Genomic DNA, 18,169 nt, shown 5'->3' with positions numbered 1-18,169 from the left:
TCTGTCTCTGTCTCTGTCTCTGTCTCTCTCCCTCCCTCTCTGTCTCTCTGTCTGTGTCTGTCTCTTCTGTCTGTCTCTGTCTCTGTCTCTCTCCCTCCCTCCCTCCCTCCCTCCCTCCCCGTTCTTGCAGCCCTGGGGCCCATCCAGGCCGTTACCTCATCCACTTGCTGTGCGTGAGGAGGGATGCCTGATACCTCTGCACACACTCCTCCTGGAACACCTGCAGGAGCCTCTTGGCTAAATGACTAAAATTCACCCTGGAGGGACCAAAAAGCACAGCCCAGGCATGAGTGGCTGCAGCCACCTATGCCCCCAGTGAGTGTGTTTGTCCTTTTTCACCACCACCCGGCAGGGATGGGCTCCAAGGAGGGAGGAGACAGTGGCCACACTCTGGGACTGAGAAAGCCGGAGGCCAGTGAGGCAGGTGTGTCAACAGGTAGACAAAGATGGAGAACAAAGGGCCCTGGAAGTACACTTGGCACACTCAAGCTGGTTCCCTGGGGGAGGGAAGGACAGTCAGACACAGGAAATACCTGACTATGCACATGTGTGTTGGGTCAGGTGGAGAACTGCAAATCCTCCCTCTGACTCAGCTCTGCAGCTTTCCTTCCCCTTCCCCTGGCCCCAGAAACCTGCCCCAGACAGCCACCCCCAAACACTGCCCAGCCATAGCTGGGGACCAAGGCCTCCTGGCTCCCCATCTGCACAGAGCATCACTGTGCCTTACGACCCCGCCCCTCAGCCAGTGACGGGGTCACTCACTTATCCAGTTTGTGAATCTGTTCCTCGTTGTAGCTGAGCCCTGAGGGAAACAGGAATGATGTCACCTACTGAAGCAGTGCCACAGGGTAGGGACAGTGACATGGATACAGACAGCTCAGCCTGGGGCCCTGTTTCAGGGAACCCACAGCCCAGAAATCCAGGAAGGGCAGAAGGGGTGGAGGTTGCAGAGAAACTGCTGTGTGGGGGGGTGGGGGGGAGCTGGGGACACTGCAGGTGGGAAGCAGGAGCCACACTCCCAAGAGGCTAATGTCTGTAGCTGGCTGGCCCTATCCCTGCAGTCACGCTGCAGACACAGCCAGGTGGTTGTGCAGCAATGAGGTGGACAAGCTAGGCCACCACTCCAGCCTCCCTGTGTGCATAGCCACTTTGGTCACAAGAGGCACTTTGGCCAGACAGCTGCCTGCAGTTTCACACGCAAACCCACTGGCCTGAGGGGCCTTAATGCTCAAGTTCTGGGAGGTGCTGCCCCCTGCTGGGTTCCCAGGGAATGGCCCTCCTAGGTGGTGGCAGCTGCAACAGGAGGTGACCCAGATTTGAGTCTTTCCACTCTGCTTCCCTAACAGCAGGATCCCCTTCCTGAGCCTGCAGCGGCTGAGGGCACTTGGGACATCCGGAGATCTGGCACAAGTCCCAGCCCTGCATGCTCAGAGCAAGTGATCTGGCCTCATGGAGCCCATGTCTTGCCCCATCACACGTACCACACAGACTCTTGCACGGATCGGGGAAGAGCGTGCTCGGAACATTACTCAGCCTTCTCCAGTGGCTTCCTCCCCTTTGGTGCAGCACTAGTTCATTGAACCCTGGGAATTTTCACTGAGCCTTATACCCAGCCCTTTGTTAAATCTTTAAGACAGAGTCTTGCTGAGTCTGTCTTAGCTGATGTTGAACTTGAAATCCTCCTGCTTCAGCCTCCCTAGTAGCTGGGATTACAGGTTTGTGCCCCCACACCCACTGGAATAACTTCTTTCAACATCCCAGGTGTGATGAGCTAAGGGCTCATTTCTGATTTTAATAAAGGAGCTGAAAGACCACTAGAAATAAAAGTCCTTTGAGGCTGTCAGAAGGGGTAGTTAAAAGCAGCAGGGCTCCATTGCCTGGGCTACTTAGCCTTTCTCTGTCTCAGTTTCCTCATCTGTAAAACTGGGAGGATGTGGTGCCTACAGTCTCTATGAGCATTAGATAGTGTTAGAACAGCCACAGCCCTGAGGATGCGTCCTGGCACCAGGGAGGTGCTGCGGTCTCGAATGACAGGGTTGTGGGTTCCTGCCTCTGAGATCTGAAGTCACTACAGAGGTGGCCAATTGGACAAGGGGCAGCCTAGAGAGAGGTTATCTTCTGCAGACCTGCGTGTCCACCACGATGGCTGCCAGGTACCCACGGCCACAGAGTCCCTGACACAGCTAGCACAGCTGAGGATCTGAGTTTTTACTTGCATTCATTTAAATTTTAAAACTAACACAGTGTGACACATCTCTCCCATTACACAGAGCTTGATGGCTGCATTAAGACGACATTTTACTTTGTGAAACATGCAGCTTCCGAGTAGAGATGTGCCGTGGATGGGAAATACACACGAGGCTCTGAAGACTCAGCACAGAAAGGGAACATGAAATAGCTCTTTAGTAATCTTGTTTATATTGACTACATGCTGAAATGATACTGGGGACATACGGAGTTGAGTAAAATATATTAAAGTTAATTTCACCTGTCTCCTTCTACTTTCTACTTTGGGTATGAGAAGCCAGGTGTGGCGCTGCACACCTGTAACTGCAGCATTTGGGAGGCCGAAGCAGGAAGATTCCCTCAGGTTTGAGGCCAGCCTGGGTTATGTTGTGAGTTCAAGGCCAGCCTGAACTATATAGTAAGGCCCTGTCTCAAAAAAGCTAAAACAAACAAACAAACAAAAAAACTGAAAAAGAAAATCACTATGAGAAGACAACATATGTGTAGAGGACGTCCCTGCCCAATCTTTCTGAGGATTAATGTAATATGGGTAAGACACACAGCCCAGTGGCTCTAAGGAGGATTTTTCTTGATCCCCACTTTCTGAGAAACATGGCTACCTCAGTGTCCCAAAGACAATCTACAGAAAAATACACCATAAGCTATAAAGTGCCGTTACCACAGGCAGTCCTTTTCCAGGGCTATTTCTCTTTCGTTTGTTTCTTCAGTACTGGGATTAAACTGAGGGGTTCACGCACGCCAGGTAAATGTTCCACCACTGAGTTACACCCTTAGCCCTTTTTGTTTGATTTTGATACAGGGTCTCCCTAAGTCCCCAGGCTGCCTCAAAGGTTTTTTTGGGGGGAGGTGGTACCGGGGTTCAAACTCAGGACTTCGTACTTGCTAGGCAGGTGCTTATGCCACTGAGCTATCTTCCTGGCCCCAGGCCTCAAACTCGTGATCCTCCTGCTTCTCTGCCTTCAAAGTAGCTGGGAGGACAGGTGTGCACCCCACCCATGCCACCTAAGCTCTCCCGAGGTCTCACCTGGCCTCATCCTAGATTTCTTGAACTGTTTGTAGATGACGTGCATCTTGTCCAGGCAACTCTGGATCTGCTGGGTGCTGCGGCAGAGGCAAGAGAATCAAATAGCACAGGGAAAAGGCCAAAGGAGGGGCCATGGTGGCCGGGAGCGGGTGTGGCTGTGCTGGCCCTGAGCTTGGGAGCCTTGCTTCTCCCCTCTTCCACCCATACACTGAGGGAACCAAAGTAGAGGAAGCCGCTGCTGCAGGGAAGGTGGGGAGGCCTGGGCGCACCCAGGATAGGGGCGAGCATGACTCTCCCCTCGGTCACCTGGCCAGGCTCTTTTTGGGCTACCCAGAGCCTAGTACAGTATGGACGCAAAAAGAATGAAGCCACAATCTCATTTCAATCAAGACAGACTCAGGAGAGTGAGCTCAGCCCTCCTGTAAGCTCGCAGGACTCTAATGCTGGGGGTCTACCCTAGGGTTTAGGGTCAGGACCCATTGTTGCTTCCCCTTTTGGGCTGACACAGACACTTTGGGGTGCCCTTCTGCACCCCTGGGAGCCACACGATCCACTTCCTCCCTAAGATCCTCCTGCGAGAGGCCAGGGAGATGGCTCTGTAGCATAAGTGCTTGCCTGGCAAGCGTAAGAGCCTGAGTTCAATCCCCAGTTCCACGAAGAAAAAAAAAAAAAATCCTCCTGCGAGTCCAGCTCTGACCAGAGCACAGGGGACCCCTGGGCTTGGCCACCCTTTCGAGAACATGGAAGTGGGGGCAAGATGGGGGACACGGCTCGGGGCCAGGTGGGCTCCAGATTCAGAACCATCTTCCAGTCTCAGGGCTCAGAGACTCAGCAAACAGACAACATGCTGTGCACCCTGGGGTGGGGGTAGCGCTCCAGTCTGGTACACCCCCTCCGAGAAACACAGGGGTACTCACTCTAAGGGGGCAAATAAAGACTACAGAGCCTTGTGCCCATTGGGCTCGGGCTGAGGCATTTTCAGAATGTTGGAGTTAGAGTGCAGGACACGGATTGCGGCTCTGTGGTGGGGACATGGCTCCCTGCTTGCACGGGCATGAGACTGTGGCTAGATACAGCCACGTCCGCTAGGGGATGGAGGTAGGCCTTTTGAAATGTTTGTAATGGAAGAAAAGTTGCAAATCCACACCTGCTGTAGGCTAAGACCACAGTCTTTGGTGGCAGACAGATGTGACTTGCTGCCCCACTGTTGTGACTTGTCACAGCACAAGGAGCTCTATCCAGGGCAGTTTCTCTTTTGTTTGTTTCTTCAGTACTGGGATTAAACTTGGGGGTTCACACATGCCAGGCAAGTACTCCACAAGTTAAATCCTCTGTACTTTTTGCTTGATTTTGAAACAGTGTTTCCCTAAGTCCCCCAGGCTGGCCTCAAACTTGAGATCTTCCTGCCTCTGAGGACAAACTGACCCCACAGAGGGAGGAACATCTTCTTTATAAGCAGGTGTTATTACATTACTATTGCTACAGGGAGAGGGCCTGGCAGAGTGTGGGCACTCTCCGTTCGGAGCCATGGTACCTGCGAAGATTCCTAACTCAGGTTCCTGGATACTCAGGGGACCCCAGACCCTGTCATCCTGCTGGCTGATCTGGGGGTGGGGCAGGCTCAGTCCTGCCCTAGCACCTTGCTGAGGGCAGGGAGGGAGCAGGTGGGCTTCTGCAAAGGCTGCTGGGCCATTAGGGCTGCCTCTCCCAGCCTCCACCCCACAAATTAGGAAACTCCCACAGACCTTCTGTCTTCATGTACCTGATCCCGGTTCTTCGCCAGCTCCAAGCTCAGGTGGCCCAGGCTCACCTGGGTCTCTGCAACATCTTGAGAACATCTGGAGAGGACCGTAGCCAGCTATGGGGCAAAAAGACAGACATCCATGGGGTCTTCGCCTGAGAACCCACTGGCAGCCTGGCTGGCCACTGACCACTGACCACCCTCAGCGCACTCACAGTCTGTAGCTTGTCCCTCAGCTCTGTGGCCCTCTTCAGCTCGCGAACCTCAGGCATCTCCAGTGTCCTGGCCGTGCTGCTGGACCTGGAGAAAAGGGAAGAGGAAAGCTGCATATGAGGAGGGAGCTAGAGACTCCGTGACCACTGCTGAGCAGGACATCTTCGGGGCAGCCATGCTAGCTCTCAGGTCTTGGGGGAACAGAGTTTTGTGTTTGGAAGAGGAACCAACTGGAAGAGTGCCCCGCATGCCACAGCTATGACACTACTGAGGAGTGCAAAGAATAAAAGTTAGATTGGATTCAAACTCCTTGAATCTATGAAAATGTACAAGCGCAGGTGGCTGCAAATGCACCCCTGACCAGGAATGTTTGTAACTCGACAGAAAGAATGAAGCTCCTTTCCAGTAGAAACTGTATTCCATGTTAGCCAAGAGTTAATTTTATTGTATTTTTTTTTTTTTGGTGGTATCAGGGATCGAACTCAGGACCTTGCTTTCCAAGGCAAGCACTATTCCAGCCAAGAGTTCATTGATAAAGGAAACCCATCTTTCGTAGACTACTAGACAATCGCCTGCTAGGACTTGGAGTATCAGTTCCCTGTGCTCCCAGTGAAACAATCAAGGAAAAACACTGTGAAGAGAAGGATCCGGCTGTTCCCAGCCAGTGGTGTGGTGAGGTAACGCCCCTAGCACAGCCCATGATGTGCCGCAAGGCAGAGCGTAACTTGAATCCATGCAGCCTGCAGCGCTCCTGACATACAGGAAGTGCCAGGAAAGAACAAGCCAAAAGGCACCACGAGGAAGGTCCAGACAAGCCCTCAAGACGGAACAATGGCCTTGGTCCCTCCACTACACCAGAGGCATGCAAAGCAGGAAGTGGGGGAAGGGAACTGGCGCTAGCTTCAGACATAGAAGATGTAACACCCAAGTACAAGGCATGGTCTTGGATGGGGTCCTCATTTGGAAATGGGATGTAAAAGGAAATTTGGGGCATCAGTAGAAACATTTGAAAAGAGATGAGCACCAGATGAGATCAAACCACATTGCCACAGAGGGCCAAGCTCATCTGCCAAGAATAGCGGAGTACAAAACAGCTGATACAGAAAACTGTCATGTTGGCTAGTATAGCCAACATAGCATCCCTTTACAGTGGTAAGCTATGTATTAGGCAAGGATATATTATTAAAGTGTAAGAACCTGTTTCTAGGAGGTAGTGGGTGATATTTTCACTTTATGTTTGCCTAGCTGTACATTTTAACTTCCTACCATTGATGTGTATATTTAAATATTTTTGTTTATTGATTAATTGATTACAGTATTGGGGATTGAACACAGGGCCTTTGAGCTGTATCCTCTGCCCCTTTTCAGTCTTTTGAAACAAGTTCTCACTTAATTCTCAAGTTACTGGGCTAGAACTTTTGATCCTCTTGCCTCAGCCTCCCAGAGTGCTGAGGTTACAATTATGTGCTTCTCTGCTCTGTCTCATCAGCATAACATGTTTTTAAACTAACAATTAAGAATGAAAAGCCTCATGTGCTTTAGCTTGGAAGTGAAGGGTCAGGAGGGAGGAGGCCAAGAAGAGTTAGGAGGGAACCTGGAAACCATGAAGGCTGAGGTCTGCTTTCCAATGTGCTGTCCCCAGGGCTTAGCAAAGTGTGTGTGTGTGTGTGTGTGTGTGTGTGTGTGTGTGTGTGTGTGTCTGTGTCTGTGTGTGTGTGTGTGTCCCTAGGTTTAAATCCTGATCCTGTGGCCACACTTGTCATCTTTATGGCCTCAGGTTCTTCATTTACAAAATGGAAGGCCGGCCAAATAGCTCTGCGGATTAAAGCGCCTCCACGCAGGCACAGGGGCCAGGGGTTCGATCCCCCAGCCTGCTGTGCTGGCCCTGCCCCTGCCCCACCCCTGGGGTGAGCTGAGATGGCAATTGAGACTAGGCAATTGAGATTGGATGCCTATAATCCCAGCTCTTGGGAGGCTGTAAACAGGTGGATCACTATGAGTCCAGTCTAGTAGTGAGACCCTGAACACACTGTAAACCCTTCCCTAAAATACAAAAACAAAAAAACAAACAAACAAAAAAAACAAAAAAACAAAATGGAAGACAAATTTCTTTCCTCCTACAAAGGTGTTTGTGGGGGTCCAACAGGACCTCAAGGATAAAGGGCTTTTTGAGAGAACAAGTTTATATGAACACACACTTTTTTGGGAGGAGCTAGAGGAAGGCTTAGGATCTCTATAACCAGGCTGGCTGCCCACATGGCTCCTCTGGAGGAGCAGCAGCCATGCAGGCCGGGTTGCCTGCCCAGGATTGTGTGTCCTTCCCTGCACTTCCCCTCTGTCCCCTTCTGACTGTCTGGCCAGGACACTGGTCACCAGGCCCGTGGCTTCAGCACCCCCCCAGCAGCCTCTCCATCCTCTGAGGCCTTTTCCTCCGTCTCTGCACAGACCTCCCCAGCCAGGGGCTGCCTCTTTTTGGCCTTTATAGCCTGGTCTTCCAGGATGGCTTTCGTGCTGCTCTGCCCGTCTCTGCAGTGACCCCTGCGCGCCTCCCCTGTCACCCTCATGGACCGGAAGAGCAACACTGGCCTCTCTGTGTGGCCTAGCGCCACACCAATCCCTGGCCCCTTCCTGTGGGGAGGGGCTGCTCACAGGAGTGCTGTGGCTGGATCCTTCCTCTCTGCCGCGCTCTGAAGGAGCTCGGCCCTGCCCCTGTCACCCGGAGATGCTCCTGTCCCTCCCCTGTGCCTTCACTGCCTCCACCTGCTCCAGCATCCATGCTGTGCTGCCAAGAGCCAGGCAGCCTCACTGGGCACCGCGCCCAGGCTGGGAGGGGCAGTTCCGGCATGGCAGGGCCCTTCCCACACGGCGGCAGCATCTGCACTGTCGCTTCCCATCTCTCAATGAGTAGGGCTACAGCTGCCTCGGGCTCCTGGACTCGGGTCCTGCACGGGCTTTCAAGCAGTGGTCTGGCCGTGACACCCTCCTTCACCTCTCATCTCCAGACCCGCCATCCTCCGAGGCCTTTTCCTCCGTCTCGGCCTTTTCCTCCCGACTCCCTTCCCACGCCACCATCCCTGTAGCCCAAGACAAGAGAGCGGAAGGCTGGTGCATCACTGGGTACCAGGAGAGAGGAAGAGAAGGAGAAGGGGTGTGGGGTCCCAGCTGGCCGGAGCAGGACACCTACCTCTCAGTGGCCAGGGTGCTGCTGAGGAAGAGGAGGCTGGTCCTGGTGACCTCCAGGGTCTGCCTGCACGTGGCCCGGAGCACCTCCCTGCTCAAGAGGAACTTGAGTTAGGGCCACCTTGTCCAGGGTGCAAAAACACTGCAGATGGCCTGCCGTGTGGTCCCTCCGCGTCACCCCTGTCCTCACAGGCACTCACACGACCCAGTGCAGACCCCGTAGCATCAGCTCCTGCCCACTCAGCAGAGCTCGCGCCAACCTCAGTGCCTGATGACCAGCGCCTAGCACACCCTGAAACACACAGAGAGCAGGGTCGATCCCACATTTCCTACCCCTGTGCCACACACACTCCGCCCCCCACGGGGCTGTTCTCACCTTAGCAGTGCTATAATCTGCCTGCAGGTCCACTTTGGGGACGAACTTGGGGATGTCCACAGCAGCTGCAAAGACCCTGTATGAGTGGCCTGCCTCAATGACCTGGACCAACGTCCTTGTTCCGGGCACACACTCGCCCTCTCCTGTCATTGCTGAGCTCTCTCTCTCCCGAAGCTTTACAACTCAACCAAAGCCCCATCTTCCAAACCCGGATTTACACCGCATCGGTCTTTCCAGTTGCAGTTGTTTGCTGCCACCTTTTGGACATTTTTGTAACTACACCCTCAAGCTTAAGGCCCATTTCAACAGACAAAAAACGGGCTAAACCTTGCTGTTCTTCAAGATTAATCGCCTTTCCCCACCCCAAAGGAGGATGAAATTGGGTCAGCATTCCAAGAGAAGGAATAATATTTTTTCTAGACCCTGGAGAAAGAACTTGGATCCCTGGCCACCTGCCCTTCTTCTAACACAAACACCCTGCACCCCCTCAAATCACAGGGCCTGGACAGCATATTAAATGCTAATGTCCCTGTTTCGATGAGAGCTTTTTTCACAGCTCTGAGGACCACAGGAAGCCTTCGTAAGTCCTGTGGCATCTTAGAGGCATGTGCAGGATTAACACTCAGACCTGCCTCTGTCCCATGTGGGCCCAAAGAAACGCAAAAGGAAAACTGCCCTGGGTTGTAACCCCTGCATCCTGGAGGAGAATCTCGCCAGGACAGAAGATCTAGCCTCGGTCTACTCACGATCCCTGAAGGTCAGCCCCTTGGAGGTGTCATTGGCCATGCTGAATAGGGTCAGGGGGCTGCTGGCAGTCGTGTGGCCAATGTGCTGTGCTGAGAGGCTGGGCTCGAAGGCACAAAGATGACCCTCAAAGAGGTACTCTTGATGCTGGGGGGCGACATTGGTCTGCTCATGTACAGCCTCCAGAAAGATGGCAATCCTGGAAATGGCAGAAGCATGGTGTGGGAGGGTTGGGGTGGGCAAAACACAGCCAGAACTTTGCCCATGGAAAAAGTTCAGCCTTCCAGTGACAGGGACCCAGATGGTCCTCTCCCTTATTGAAGTTGGATAAAGGGAGGGGACTGTATCTTGCAGGCTGATGGGAACAGAATGCAGAAATCCCAGTGCCCAGGATCTGCTTTTGTACCTGTACTTACTGCTAAAATTCTCCTAGTCCCATAAAGCATTCCATAAAGTGCTTCAGAAAATGTCACCCACACACATGCACATGCACCACCCCGGCTTTATAATACACACTAATATTCTAAGAACACTGAATCTCTGAGGTGTAAGCAAGGAAACCTTTCCACCTCAGTGGAACTAGCACTTTTCCAAGCTAAATTTGAACCCTGAAGCTCTCCTGTCTACTAAGTCCCCAGCTGCCTGAAACAGGCTGCTGTTCAGGCAGAGAAAGTCCCCACCTCCCTTGTCCCCACTCACGTGTTATGGGCATGGATGTAGATGTGGTGCAGAATGGCCTGGGACAGGGAGAAGACGTGGACTACGACCCGCTGCAGGATATTACTGGTCTCCGCAAAGAACTGATCGAAGCCCCAGCACTTGGCCTCTTCCACCTCCAGGATGTTGGCCAGGATGGGTACCAACTGGCTCTGTAGCCCCCTGCTCTCCCAGGACATGAGACTATCAAGGGCTGGGACAGGGTGTGTCCTGCTTACATAGCTATGGGAATTCCCAGGAGAAGCCCCAGGGCCCAGGACCCAGATGGTGTGGCAAGTCAGACTGAGGAGACTTTCTGTAAGGCCCAAGATAATGCACCACAGGCAGCGTGGCACACCCAGCCTTCAGCAGGCTGGGCTGCACTCATCAGAGAAAGTGGTTCCCACTCACGTGGACAACTGGCAGGTGATGGGGAGGCTGTAACTCCACTCCAGGGGCCCATTTTCCCGCCTCTGTGCACCTGCAATGGCCCCTGCTGGCTTCTCCGTGGTGATCCGGTACCTGGGGGCAGGTGGGACCAGGTCAGCAAGTTCCCCAGAGCTCAGTACTCTTCAAGTGGCGAGGAACTCAGCACAGAGCTGGTGCCATTCTTGGCTGAATGTGGGGCCACATGGCTGGCACCTGAGCTGAGGGTGTGTGCCTCGACTTCCCTGCTAATCAACTGATGAAGGGACATTCTTTAGGGACCCATATTTAGAGGCAAGAGCCAGAGGATTGGGGGCCAGAGAGGTCAGGGGAGGTCATTAGTGGAACTGTTTCACATTTTTGAAGGGACATGGGAACCCTGACTTAACTCTGTCTCACCTAGCTGCTAGGGCAGTGGTGACATTCCAGTAGAAGCTTTGTGAGAAGTGAACCCAGCCCATCCAGAAGAGGCAGACTCAGCCCGTGGCCTGTTCTCCTACTCCACAGCTCTCCCCTCTTCCCCATCTGGTAGCCAAAGCCCAGGTCGGCTCACTGTGTACAACTTGTGCTTTCCTTCCCTAAAGTTCATAAAAATACTCTTAGCTCCAGGCCCAAGAGCCATTTTCCCACCCGCTCCCTACTCCCATTATGGAACTTGTCCCAGGACCAGGTCCTTTCCCTAGTTAGCTTCCATCCGGGCTCCACAAACCCTGGAGTTTCAAGGATTCCCTGGGCTCTGAAGTTTTGCTACAATACCACCTTAAATCTCTTTGCTTCGGGAAGTGCCCTCTGGAAGCAACTCCTGTCCCCAGTGGAAGCCAGAACCAGACCTTGGACCTGGCAAGCTTGCTCTACCTTCAGACAGAAGGCGGCTTTGGATAAATCTCCATGATCCTCCACAGAGGGAATGAAGGAAGGGAGGAGGGAGTGTGCATGGCGCGGTGGGGAGGCTGAGGCGTTCAAGCCCAGCCTGAGAGACTTGATTAGACTGTTCCAAAATAGAAAATAAATGGCTAGAGAAGTAACTCAGTGGTAGAGCACCCCTAGTATTCTTGATGCAGCGTGAGGAATGGAGGCGAGATTGAGGTCCCTGGTGAAGCCAGGGAGCACTCACCTTCTAGTTTGACTGACCAAGGCACTGGAAGGAGCCTGGTGTGGGGTAGGGTAAAGTAGACAGCCACAGGGCCCAGGGCCCATGGGGGCCAAGTGTCCCCTGGAGGATGTCCCAGACCCAAACCCTCTCACTCCTTGCCACGTACATGATCTCCTTGTTGCGCCGTGGCCCACCAAAGGGGACAAAGGGCAGGCTGCCGGTGGCTGCATGGTACAGGGTTACCCCGATGCTCCAGAGATCCACAGTTACCCCGAATGCTTTCTGCTGAGGCTTGTGCAGCACTGCCCGCTTGTATATGTCGGGGTGCTGTGGGGAGAGAGTTAGAGGGCAGCCAGAGAGGCCCCCACCAGTCAGACCCTTCCATGGCCTTTCAGCTGTCCTGGCACTTGGAAGGCTGTGGCAGGAGGATTACCATGAGTTCAAGGCCAGCCTGGGCTATATAGTGACTTCAAGCCTAGCTTGAACTACATAGCAAGACCCTGTGTCAAAAAAAACAAAGGGGGAAGACCCAATACTATTATGGACTACTGAACTCTTTTAGAATATTTTGCTGATTTACACACCTATAATATTTAAATGATGGAACTTAACCAAAAAAGGGGACACAGATGAATGTTCATTTTGTATCTGTGTATTCAAAGTGGTTAGGATAGATATATAGTTACATTCTCTTAATGAATAGAGGGATTTGTTCTAATGGTGTTTGTAAATAGGATATCAAGACCACATCTTGTACAGCAATTCACCACTAGGAAGAATGTATGCAATGTGTTAATTATTGAAACTGTCCTACCAATTTGGTTTGAAACTGTCTCATTGCTATTTGTTTCTCAATAAAATTATGGGGAAAAAAAGAAAGAAAAAATAAATAAATAAATTTACCAAAAAAAAAAGAAAGAAAAAAATAGCATAGATAATAAAGATCAACTACTGCACTGTCAGTGCCTGTAATACAAACAAACAAACAAACAAACAAACAAAGGGCCACTGTGTCCCTCCCTCCTCTATTAGGGTCCAACTGGCTGGGGCAGTCAGTGACCCCTGCTATTCTAAAAAATAGGATGGGTACAGGGCTGAGCTAGGACCCTGCAGACCCCTCCTGAGGGAGGCACAGACACTGCAGGCAGCAGTCCCTGGCAGGTCACCCACCAGGTATTCCTCTGTCCCATAGACCGATATGAACTTCTCCTCATCGTCCAGCTCCCGGGCGGCCCCGAAGTCCGTCAGCTTGTAGATGCTCTGGCCCTCCTCCCCAACCAGGCGCATGATGTTTCCGGGCTTGATGTCCCGGTGGACGATGCCATTCTCCCGCAGGTGGTTCATGCCAGCCACTGGGGACAGACAGGCCTGGGCCTCACCTCAGGAACGCTGTCCTTGGGTCCTGATGCACAGGTACTCTTGAAGGCAACAGGGGCCACCACAGATGCAGAGCAGAACTGGGCGAAGGGCAAAGGAGGGGTCCCAAGGCCACTGGGCTCCTGTGGGTTCTCTATGTCTGGGAGTGTGTGTGTGTGTGTGTGTGTGTGTGTGTGTGTGTGTATGAAACTGCACCTAACAACTTACCACCTTCACCAGTTTTATGTGTAGCTCAGTGACATCTGGCACATTGTCACTGACCTACGGATAAGGCTCCCACTATCTTTGGAATGTTCTTATCTCCCCACATGAAACACACTGAGCTACAATCCCAGTCCAGCCCATATCTTTTTTAAAAAATTTTGAGACAGGGTTTCCTCAAGTCATTGAAGTGTGTACGTGGGCTTGAACTTGCAATCCTCCTGCCTCAGCCTCCCAGAGTGCTGGGATTACAGGTGTGAGGCTAAGAATTTCCTCCCTTTTCAAGTCTAGATTATCATCAACTGCAGGTAGGCACCACATTTTTCCCTTTTAGACTGTCTCCGCTATTTGGCTTTTGTGAATAATGCTGCCTTCCACACTGGTTTGAATGTCATTTTTAAATTGGCAATTTTTTTTTAAAAGCAGACACATAGATTATATCTGTGGGTGAAATGCCTGGTGGGTTTAGGGTGTCCATTTGGGTTGGGGTCCTGTTCCATATCACATCGGTAGGCTTTGCCCAGTCCACAGGGCACAGGCTTGGAGCCTGGGGGATAGATAGGGCCACTCACCCACACAGCGCAGCACCACCAGGAACTCCTCCTCCGGCAGCCCAAAGGCATTCTCCGGGCTTTCCAGCACATTCAGCAGGCTCCCGCTGGGGCAGTACTCCATCACCAGCACCTTCTGCTTGCTGGCCCCCTGCAAGAGGGCAGGAAGGCTCAGGACAGGCACTGCCCCACCACACAGAGAGGTGGCTCTTCCCCAGGTTCATCTTCCTAGCCTGGCTGTTGCTACTTGGTGCTGCATAGGCCCCACACTCTGGAATCTAAGGCTGCCTCTTCTAGGAGGCCCTCTCGGATTAGGTGGATTAGGCGCAGATGCCCAGTCCTTTCCCAGGTGCTGTCCCACCTCACCTCTGCCTCTTACCTTCTTCTCTCCCCTCCTGGGTTTGTCTCTGATCACAGGGCTCTCCTCTCCCCAGACTTTGAGAGTCAAGGATGAGGCCACCCTACTCTGACCAAAATATGGGGCTCACCGTCTCCTCTACTGCAAAGAGCTTGATGATGTTCTGATGGTTGAGCTTCCGCAGGACCTCAAACTCCCTCACCTGCACCTCTCGGGGCCGCAGGTAGCTGACGGAGTTGAAGACCTTCACAGCCACCAGCTCTCCAGATTTCTGCCACAGTGGGAGGGGATGGTATGAGGAGACTGCAGGTCTCACCCACAGGGAAAAGCCACCCTCAGTGGGCTTCTGTCTGGCCTCTCCTGCCACGTCTCAGAGATGCTCCTACCCCCCAGCTCCTTCCTTCTCAGGGTCCACTGGAAGTTGACCAAGATCCAGTGTCCCAGACGCCCTAAAGGCCGCAGCTGTTGGTATGGTCACTAGTGTCATAGACAGGCTGAAAGGGCAGCCGGGCTAGGGTTGGAACCGGGCCTGCCTGGCTGGACTCTGAAGTCTGTGAATGGAGTGGCATCTCCATACAGCCGAGCAGCAGGGGCAGAGCAGGGCGTGGGTCCAGCCTCTATCCTGGTGTCCCAAGAGCCCACGTGCACTCACCTCCCCTGGAGCTGTGCTCTGCCATCATCCCCAGGAGCCTGCAACCGGGGGGTGGGGGGAGGCTGCCCCAAGTGCATAGGACAGCCACTCGAGCCCACCGGGGTTGCTGGGCCCTGTGTGGCCAAGGGCTGCCCAGACTGCTGCCTACCTTGTTGCGGGCCTTGTACACGCTGGCAGTGGCCCCTTGCCCCAGCAGGTCGTCCATGTGCCACAGATAATTGGCTGTGCTCTGCATCTCCTGCCCTGGCCTGCCTGGCCACCTGCTACCTGGAGAAAGTCCACACCGTTGGCCCTAGGCCTCTGTCCCTGCCCTGGAGTGCCCACCACCAGTGCCCTGAGACCATCTCATGCCAGGCTTCATGTGGCATTTCACAGGCAAGGCAGCAGGGAAAGGGAGGCCCAGAAGGGTGGAGCAACTTCCTCCAAAGAGGCCCAGCACAGCAGAGAAGCAGCAGCAGCAGCAGCAGCAGCAGGGCCTGCAGCCCCCAGGCCATGCCCCATCCTCACCCCTCCCAGGCAGGCTGCTCTGCAGACAAACCTTCTTGCCGCTTCACCTCTTCCCAGCACTGAGGACTCTAGGGCTTTGGTATCCAAGCCTGGCGCTGTCCCAGGAGCAAGACAGTGCAGAAGGAAGGACCCGGGTCAGGCGGCTGGGCAGCAGAGCCTGTCACACCACCATAGATCTCCAGGATTGCGACACCAGCCTGGAGCCCCCACCCCACCCCCATCCTGCTCGCCTGCCTGGCCCGCCACTTCCTGCTGCCTAGGCCCACAGCTACTCCTCAGGCCACCAGGTGCTGGTGCAGAGAGGGACAGGGCTGTGGAGGGAGGATCTGAAAACCCTCCACAACTCTTCCCCATCTCTGCTTCCTCCCATCACAACCTCCTGTTCCTACAGCAGCTGGTTCCAGAAAGTGTGACCTCAGAGCTTACAACTCAGTTTCTGACAAGCAGTGCTCAGTCTGGCTCTGTGGGGATGCCTGGAGGTAGGGGCACAAGAGGGGTCACTGTCCCTTCAAGATTTGAACTAAGGCTTGGCAGACAAGGGCCTTTTCCTGCTCTGACACCTCCTTATTTCTCAAGCTAAGGGTCATCAGGCCTGGAATTCTATGCTGCTTAGCTCTGAACCTTTTGTCTCCGGAATCATTTTTAAAAATATAAATGCTACAGCATCCGGTGCTTGAGCCAGTGACCTCTTGAGAAACATGGGACCACAGATCGTGCCACCTCCCTCCCTCTTCTGAGGGCTGGTTCTCGAGGGGGGCTGGGCAGAGCTGAGGACGCAGTAGGTGGCGGGCGGCAGGTGGTGCGGTGCAGATGCGCCTGCGCCCCGTCCTGAGCTCAGGTATGCTGACTGCAGCGCATCTGGTCTGGCATGACCCCGCCTTCTCGGCCCTCGGCCCTGCCTGCCCAGCATGTGTGTCCAGCTTTCAGAGAGGAGCAGCTGGATGATGCAGTTGGTGGACACAATGCACCTGAGCTGAGCATCTGCCCACAGCCTCCCCTAACTCCATCAGCTCTTCTGGAGCCAGAGCACTTACCTGGCTCTGGGCGCAGAGTCAGGCAAAGGCTCTCCTAGGCAAGCGGGTGTTATACTTTCTGTCTGGGCCAAGTCCAGGACCTGAGCTACACCGGAAAGAGGAGGGCAGGGCAGATGAGAGGCCCCCTTGCTGCTGTTTGATTCTCAGCCCCCATCAAAGGCTACCAGTCGCAACCCTTAACACTTTCCTGTTTGTCACCCCCTTCTCCCCACCCCCCATGCAAGCATGCACACACATGGGGCAGTGAGGGGGTAGGTTCCAGCCCTCTTCCCCAGGGCCTTTAGAGTGTTTTCCTGGCCACTCCTACTCCTGGGACTCTGGCCATGGAAAAAGACCCCAAAGGGAGGGATCGCCCAGAAGCAGAACCCGGCAAAGGAGCACGGCTGGCCCACGGTAGCCCCCCTCTGGGTCACAGCTCTCCCTCTCAGTCTCTCACTGGTCTCCAAATGATCCTTTCCAAGAATGTCCCCCAGAGAGGGCATGCAGGTCACCTGGCCTCCAACAGCTACAGAGCGACCCAGGCAGGGGGTGCATGACACTGGCCAGGGACTCAGGAGGGGGCCTCCTCCCCCACAACACCAAACTCACCCCATCTCAATAGCAGGGGACAGAGGCTTGTGGGACCAGGAAGCAACCCAAAATTTCAGAGCCAGCATACATTCTTGGGCAGTGCCCAGAGCATCCTGGTAACCATGGGCCCCGGGGTCCCCTGAGCGGGACCAGTTGGGATGGCCTTGTGCCACCCTGGGAGCTGGAGTCCAGGGCTTCTCGCTGCCTCCGCCCCACAGCAGCATGCCCAGCTCAGCATAGCTGAGGGCTGCGCCTCCTATACTTCCTGATTTCGTTGGCTTCCTCCCCACCTCTCTCCTGCTCCCTCTCTCTCTCTTAAAGAGACAGGCAGTTCTCCAGTTGCTGCTACCCCCACTTCACCCAAGCAGAAGGGAGAAAGAAGGTCTTACGCATTGCCCAGTGGGGGCAACAGGACCAGCATGCAAGCCACAAAGAGCCGAGGTAACAGCACAGGCTTAGGTGCTGGCCTCTCACACAGTTCACCTAGCAGGGAGGTTCGGGGCTCAACTGAGGTCAACTCAGCAGGTCTGGCAGGCAAGTTAGCTGAAGAGTTCCCACACCTAGGAGCTCCAGAGCTGCGCCTGTGCCTGCCACTCTAGGTGAAGTTGGATCTGACTCCTCCCATGAGCCTGCAGAGGCCCACCAGCAAGCCCCGTAGCCCAGGTCCCGCTCTCCAGGGCCACATGGTCCCCTCCCAACCCTTTCCTTGCCCTGTGCAGAAGGTGTGGAGGGCACAGGAACTCTCTGGGTTGGAGACCTGAAGGCACCACAGAGCCCCACCCCGTTCAGTAATTGCTCCTTCAATTACTTCTGCTTCAGAGACTGGCAGGGCCAGAGCCAGGTATGCCAGCCTCTCAGCCAGCCCTGTGTCCCCATGGTCAAGGAAGGCTGAAAAGCTCCATGCAGCTTTGGGTCAGCAGTTGGATAAGAAGTAGTTAAAACCAGGAAATTCCATGTTTTGATAGAATGTTGGAGGGACTTTCCCAAGGCCACACCTGGTGGTTTCCCCTGTCAGCTCCACCCCTCGAAGAAGTGACAGTAGAAACTGCCTCCTGCTCTGAGAGATTTACCTGTGATAACAAGGAGCTAGAGCCCTTGCTTCCTTCTCACAGGGCCTGGAGAGGCAGGTCAGAGCCAGACAGTATTCCCAGCCTCCCACCTGCTGGGCGTGGGACAGAA

At 54.0% G+C, this 18,169-nt stretch overlaps 1 protein-coding gene across 6 annotated transcripts in view; it reads right to left on the bottom strand.

The window, feature by feature from the left end:
* Nucleotides 1–17,205, bottom strand: part of Ikbke (inhibitor of nuclear factor kappa B kinase subunit epsilon) — a 21,523-nt gene extending 4,318 nt beyond the window's left edge. The window contains exons 1-20 of one of the 6 annotated variants that reach the window (XM_023701205.1): nucleotides 17,009–17,205; nucleotides 16,834–16,925; nucleotides 16,421–16,505; nucleotides 15,418–15,543; nucleotides 15,028–15,146; nucleotides 14,358–14,498; nucleotides 13,891–14,020; nucleotides 12,911–13,092; nucleotides 11,907–12,067; nucleotides 10,633–10,743; nucleotides 10,225–10,404; nucleotides 9,528–9,724; nucleotides 8,782–8,846; nucleotides 8,606–8,697; nucleotides 8,410–8,496; nucleotides 5,228–5,312; nucleotides 5,017–5,129; nucleotides 3,272–3,348; nucleotides 763–802; nucleotides 156–257 (exon numbers count right to left, since the gene is read on the bottom strand). In XM_023701205.1, coding sequence (XP_023556973.1) covers nucleotides 156–257; nucleotides 763–802; nucleotides 3,272–3,348; nucleotides 5,017–5,129; nucleotides 5,228–5,312; nucleotides 8,410–8,496; nucleotides 8,606–8,697; nucleotides 8,782–8,846; nucleotides 9,528–9,724; nucleotides 10,225–10,404; nucleotides 10,633–10,743; nucleotides 11,907–12,067; nucleotides 12,911–13,092; nucleotides 13,891–14,020; nucleotides 14,358–14,498; nucleotides 15,028–15,114 — 1,850 coding nt within the window. In that variant the 5' untranslated portion in view covers nucleotides 15,115–15,146; nucleotides 15,418–15,543; nucleotides 16,421–16,505; nucleotides 16,834–16,925; nucleotides 17,009–17,205. Of the gene's footprint in view, nucleotides 1–155; nucleotides 258–762; nucleotides 803–3,271; nucleotides 3,349–5,016; nucleotides 5,130–5,227; nucleotides 5,313–8,409; nucleotides 8,497–8,605; nucleotides 8,698–8,781; nucleotides 8,847–9,527; nucleotides 9,725–10,224; nucleotides 10,405–10,632; nucleotides 10,744–11,906; nucleotides 12,068–12,910; nucleotides 13,093–13,890; nucleotides 14,021–14,357; nucleotides 14,499–15,027; nucleotides 15,147–15,386; nucleotides 15,544–16,420; nucleotides 16,506–16,833; nucleotides 16,926–17,008 lie in introns of all 6 variants that reach the window. The other 5 variants (XM_023701203.1, XM_023701207.1, XM_023701204.1 and 2 more) reach the window with 5 other exon arrangements.
* Nucleotides 17,206–18,169: the final 964 nt, after the last annotated feature.

The sequence above is a fragment of the Octodon degus genome, unplaced genomic scaffold (assembly GCF_000260255.1).
Source record: "Octodon degus isolate 3935 unplaced genomic scaffold, OctDeg1.0 scaffold00131, whole genome shotgun sequence".
Lineage (NCBI taxonomy): Eukaryota > Metazoa > Chordata > Mammalia > Rodentia > Octodontidae > Octodon > Octodon degus.
This window is presented reverse-complemented; position numbering and strand designations above follow the sequence as displayed.